The sequence below is a fragment of the Elephantulus edwardii genome, unplaced genomic scaffold (assembly GCF_000299155.1).
Source record: "Elephantulus edwardii isolate Elephantulus edwardi_28Jun2011 unplaced genomic scaffold, EleEdw1.0 scaffold00129, whole genome shotgun sequence".
Taxonomy (NCBI): Eukaryota; Metazoa; Chordata; class Mammalia; order Macroscelidea; family Macroscelididae; genus Elephantulus; species Elephantulus edwardii.
Genome location: NW_006399879.1, coordinates 7,386,489 through 7,392,250, shown reverse-complemented (window position 1 = coordinate 7,392,250; position 5,762 = coordinate 7,386,489). Strand labels below are relative to the sequence as shown.

General features: G+C 59.3%; 1 protein-coding gene across 1 annotated transcript in view; it reads left to right on the top strand.

Moving 5' to 3' along the window:
- Nucleotides 1–5,762, top strand: part of SH3TC1 (SH3 domain and tetratricopeptide repeats 1) — a 30,689-nt gene that overhangs the window by 23,675 nt on the left and 1,252 nt on the right. The window contains exons 12-14 of the mRNA XM_006893668.1: nucleotides 1,457–1,579; nucleotides 2,635–2,785; nucleotides 3,972–4,168. Coding sequence (XP_006893730.1) covers nucleotides 1,457–1,579; nucleotides 2,635–2,785; nucleotides 3,972–4,168 — 471 coding nt within the window. The remainder of the gene's footprint in view (nucleotides 1–1,456; nucleotides 1,580–2,634; nucleotides 2,786–3,971; nucleotides 4,169–5,762) is intronic.

The window sequence follows — 5,762 nt, the reverse complement described above, 5'->3', positions numbered from 1 at the left end:
AGGGAACTGGACAGGTGTGGTAGAAGGGACAGGACAGGTGTGAGCAGGGGACAGGACAGGTGTGAGCAGGGGACAGGACAGGTGTGGTGGGAGGGACAAGAGGGTGCCTGTGTGTGCAGGGTGGGACTGTGGGCTCCCTTAGTCACACTCTTTCCTGCACACAGTCACCCAGTCACTGATTAGATTGTTCATTCTCTGACTCATTCATTCATTCACTTGTGCTGACTGTAGTGGACTCTGAGCTTTAGGCCCTGTCTTCCTGGTTTCCTCATGGTCTCTGCCCACCTCTGGACCTTCAGTGCCCAGCACCTTCAATGAGATGTGTGGTTTGGACCTCAGCTTGCTCACCTGGAGCAGGGGTTCCAGGCCCACCTTTGGGCTGTTCTCCTAATAGCAGTGTTGGACACCCCCCGCCCCAGGACAGTGTCCAGGGCCTGCGAGCCCTCAGGCTGATGAAAGCGCTGACTGGGCCTTCCAGGCTGGCTGTGTGGATGGATCCAAGGCGGCCCTGAGCCTCCAGGGCTGAGATACAGTCCGCACGCAGAATTCTTCTAGCTGGAAACTTTATTGTGTTCTTGGCCCCAGCTGATTAGATCAGGCCCACCAGCCTGATGGTGGGGAAACTGCTTTACTGAAGGCCAGTAAAGCCATGCCCATCACAGTGATGCTGCCAAAGCAATGTCTAGGGGGTGTTGGCCAAACGGCTGGGCACCACGGCTGAGCTGAATGGCCCCCGAGATGGGCAGTCTGGTTGCATTTATCACCGAAGCTTCCACACATGGTTGAAGCCTGGTGATGCTGTGATTAAACTGCTTGACTGCAAATCAGAAGGTTGGTGGTTTGCAGGAGGAGACTGCTCCTGCAAAGATATGCAGCCCTGGAGAGCTGTGCCTGGGCAGCTGTGGGTAGCTCTGCTCTGCCCTCCAAAGTCCTATGAGTCCGCATGGACCCGCCTGCAGGGCAGGGCAGTGGTCCTCAGCTGCTGGCCACGTGCTGGTCATCTCTGCCTCCCTCTTCTTGGTCTCCTGTATATGGACGCCGCTCCTCTGGGTAAATGGAGCTCTGGTGCCTCGGTGGGTAAGGAGCTGAGGAGGTCAGCGCCTACTAGCGTCCCCGAGCGAGAAGACAGACACCCTGCTCACGGGCAGTTGACAGACTCTGAATACCGGGTGGAGGGTCAGCTATGGGGGCTTCCGACTCGGCAGCAGTTAGCAGCCACCCCTCACTAGAGAGTGGCCTGCACCTCGCTGATGGTGTCTGCAGGGACCCAATTTACCAACAGAGACCACTGACGTGCTGGGACTTGAACATCTCTCTCTGGGGTCTCCATTCCCCCAGCACAGGCACCAAGGCCTGAGCATGTCAGAGTGGTCAGGAGGGCAGCTAGGCAGCGGACTACCTCACCCAGGTCATCGGGAGCACTTCTGGGTTCTCACGCTCTTTCCCCGCCCCCCAGGTGGCACAGAATGCGGCCATGTACACTGGAGACCCCCAGCTGGGCCTGGACCTGTTTGAGGCAGCAGGCGACATCTTCTTCAATGGGAGCCAGGAGCGAGGGAAGGCAGTGTCCTTCTACAGGGTGAGGAGGGGCTGCTGGGAGGGTAGGGACTGTCCTCCACCAGGGAGGACCCTGGCAGGGAGTGTCCTATAACGACAGGCTGGGGACCAGTCCTTCTAATGGATGTGGCCTGGGTGGGGTGATGCTGTGGGGCTGTGTTCATGTGGGAGGGGCTGTGATTGGGGGCGTGTTGTGGGAGGGGCTCTGCTGTGGGCTGTGTCCTGCGGGAGGGGCTGTGCTGTGGGGCGTGTCCCGTGGGAGGGCCATGGTGGGGGCGTGTCCTGTAGGAGGGGCTGTGCTCTGGGAGCCTGTTCTGTGTGGGAGAGGCTGTGGATGGTGTGTGGCTCTGGGGATGTGTCCTTTGGTGCGGAAGGGGCCACGGGCTGAACCTGCTCTGGGCATGTCCTTCAGTTGGGATGGTTTGTGGGCATCGTGACACGCTGAGAGGGAGGTAACCTTCTAATGGGTGAGGGCATGAGAGAGGACAGTGGGTTGTGATCCTTGCACTGACTGGGATTTTAGCCTGGCCTGTGAGGGTCAGCAGGGACAGGGACAGTACTAGCTCACCACGTGCCTCTCCACAGTCCATTTGGCTTAGCAGCAGAGACCCCTGGCCTTACAGAGGGGGACACTGCGGCTCAGGGACAAAGGGAATGTCCCAAGGACCCAGGCACATTCATGGACCCAGGATGAGGCCCAATCCCCTTACAAAGGGGGAAACTGAGGTCAGAGAGGTGGAGAGAGTGAGTGTCCCAGGATGAGGCCCGGCCTGTGTTCTTGCAAAGGGTGGGGCTTCGTGAACACTGCACCCCACCCCCTGGTCAAGTGGACAGAGAGTGAGCTCAGCAGAGCTTGGGTTCCTCCTGGTTGGGCCCCAAGATCCACGCTGGCCCAGCCTGAGGTACTTTGGCATACCTGTGCTCTCTGGGCCTCAGTTTCCCATCTGTGAAATGGGACAGCCATGGGCCCTGGGCAGCTGTGGAAAGGCAGGTGTGACTTGGGTGGGGGCGAGGCTCTCAGGCGGAGTGTGGACAGGGAGGGCACCTTGGCAAAGCCTGACCTTGCGTTGTGTGCAGGACCGCGCACTGCCCCTGGCCGTTGCCACGGGGAACCAGGAGGCGGAGCTGAGACTGTGTAACAAGCTGGTGGCACTGCTGTCCGCACTCGAGTCGCCCCAGGAGGGACTGGAGTTCGCCAACGTAGCACTGGCACTCAGCATTACCCTTGGTGAGCCCTGGCCCCAGGACCCCCCGGGCAGGGGGTTAAGAAAGAGAACTAAGTCCTGACCCCCTCTCTCCAGGCCCCTCTCAATAAGCCCCAGAATCCCCCCAGTAGGGGGGGGCAAGAAAGAGAACAAGAGCCTGACCCCCTCTCCATGAGCCCCAGCCCCTCACAGGGTTGGGGGAAAGAATGAGAACAAGGGCTAGACCCCCCTCCAGTGGCCCCATGGAGGGACAAGAAGAGGGACAAGAGCCTGTCCCCCACTCTTCAGGGATCTTCAGCCCCAGGGCCCCCATAAGGAGGAGGAACATGGCCAGTCCTCCCCCCACCATTCTCAGGCCCCTAGCTCCCTCTCATGAAGCCCTCCTCCACTGACTGTCATGGGGGCGTGGGGAAAAGATCTGCCAGCCCTCCTCTGACCACTGTCCTCGGAGGGGTTCTCACTGCAGCAGGACTTGGCCCTCTCTTTGGGAAACTTCACTGGCACACTCAAGCTCCTCACCTGTCCCCATGTGCCAGGCTGGGCCTCCTGCTCCCTGTGCTCTTCCTCCCCCTGCCCTCAGCTAATTACCCCCTCAGCAGCCATTCCCCTTAAAGGCTGGACCCCAAGTGCCTGGGTGCCCCTCTGACCCAGCACCCAGGCATATCATACTGTGAGGACGGGGCTAACAGGGCCTATCCACTGCACCCTGAGTCCATGGCTGAGAGTTCCTGTGTTCTCACACCTAGTCCCCTACAACCTGAGACCAGATCCTACAGGCACCCACTTGGAGGCACTGACCACACAGGAGGACCTGTGGGCATGCCTGTCTGTTCAGGAGGGACTGGAGGGGAGCAGGCAGGGTTTGGGGTCCTCTGAGCAAGGACAAGCAGATGCCCGTGCTCTGCTGACTGCATCCCTGAGCAGCAGCAGAAACCAGGCCACACCACACCCAGGGTGTCTTCCTACATGGGTGCCCCCAGATGACTCAGGTACCCCGTCCAGTGCTCCAGGTGGACAGTCTTTGGGCAGCACCTGGGAATGCTGGGGTGGTGTCATTAGCTCACTATACAAACAGACAGCTGAGTCCCCGAGTGGGCCATGACAGGCCAAGTTCCTGGGGTGACAACCAGCACCACTCTGTCCTGTGCCTGCCCCCAACCCATAGCAAAGGGGCTCTGCCTCACACCCCCCTCCCACCATCTGTGCCAGGGGACCAGCTGAATGAGCGAGTGGCCTACCACCGGCTGGCCGCCCTGCACCACCGGCTGGGCCATGGCGAGCTGGCCGAGCACTTCTACCTCAAGGCCCTGTCACTGTGCCGCTCGCCGCTGGAGTTCGACGAGGAGACACTGTACTATGTGAAGGTGTACCTGGTGCTTGGGGACATCATCTTCTACGACCTCAAGGTGAGGTGGGGCTGGCAACCTGCCTTGGAGGACGGGGTGAGGGCACAGTGCTGGGGGCCTACAGGGGACCTGCTCTTTGAGACCTGAACTTGGTTGTCTGGGCTGAGATGACTTAGTCTTTAACTCTGGTTTGGTGAGGGCCAGGTGAGGTCAGCCAGCCTGGGCCAGGCCACCCCATTGGCTATGCCCAGTGGGGCTCAGGAGCTCAGAGGCTCAGGCCTGGGACACCTCTAAGAGGTCAGAACTAGACAACAGACTGCAGCCTTTGAGCAAAAGACTAAACAAAACCAGGAGTGCAGTCTGGAGGCCTTTCTGGAGGAGGTGAAAGACTAAACAAAACCAGGAGTGCAGTCTGGAGGCCTTTCTGGAGGAGGTGACAGTGAAGTTGAGCGTATTGTACAGGAGTCAGCTAAGGAAAGGGAGATGACATTCCAAAGTCATCATCATGGGGCAGACAGTGCAAGGTGCACCCCATCCACCCTCTCCCCAGCACACCTGCTAGGTGGGACGGTGCATGGTGCACCCGGTCCATCCTCACCCAGGACATCTGCCAGGTACCAGCTAACAGAGGGGACTGACACTGTGGTTTGGTCATGGTCCAGCAGGGACCACAGCTCCAGGAAGCCAGTCAGGCCCCTGACCTCTTGAGGTTGTCCCCAGAATCTCAGCGAGCCCCAGCCCTTCCCTCCCTGCGTGGACACTGATGGGGTACCTGCACACAGGTCCCTTTGTCTTTACTGCCCCTACCTACATCAAGTATGACACCTGCCCGGCTTCTGTGCTCTGTGCTGGCTGAGAGCACCCCACCCCAGGGTGGGAAAGAAGTCCTTAAGGAAGAAGTCCAGGCTGGCATCTCCCTAGTCCCTGTGAAGGTCACCCTGGTGTCCCTTACTGTGCTAGAGTGACATCCGGTGGCCACAAGCAGTCACTACCTCAGCCTTTCCACGTGAGCTGGAGGCCAGGGCACTGACACAGATTGAGGTTCTAGAACATTCCAGCACTGGCAGCAAGCACTTCTTGGAGATTAAGGCTGGCTGCTGGCTGGCTGCTGGCTAGAAACAGAGGGGCCAATGCTCAGGGAGGAGGTGGGCAGGAGGATGGATGGTGGGTGGTGGACTCAGGACCCTGATCTGACCATAAGTAGCCCCTGTCCCCTACCCCAGGGGCAGGGAAGAGGGGCAGAGAGGGAGCCAACCAGAAACTAGAGAATGCTGGGCTGAAGGAGCAGTTCCGTGCACATCCGCCCTGGACAGGGTCACCCATCCACTGCTGATGGGCATCTGCCCTGGACAAGGCCTGCAGAGCTAATGGGCCGCAGCCACCAGCAGCATGAGGCTGGACATGGGACAAACATGGGGTGACCCTGTCCCCCTGTGGCACACACAAGTGTACGTGTTTGCACACATATCCACATGTACCGATACAAACCTGTATGAATAGACATGTGGATGCACACATGTCCAGTGCATGCCTGCACACGGGTGTACTCACACATGCACACATGTCCACTGCATGCCTGCACATGGGTGTACTCACATATACACACATGTCCACTGCATGCCTGCACACAGGTGTACTCACACATACACACATG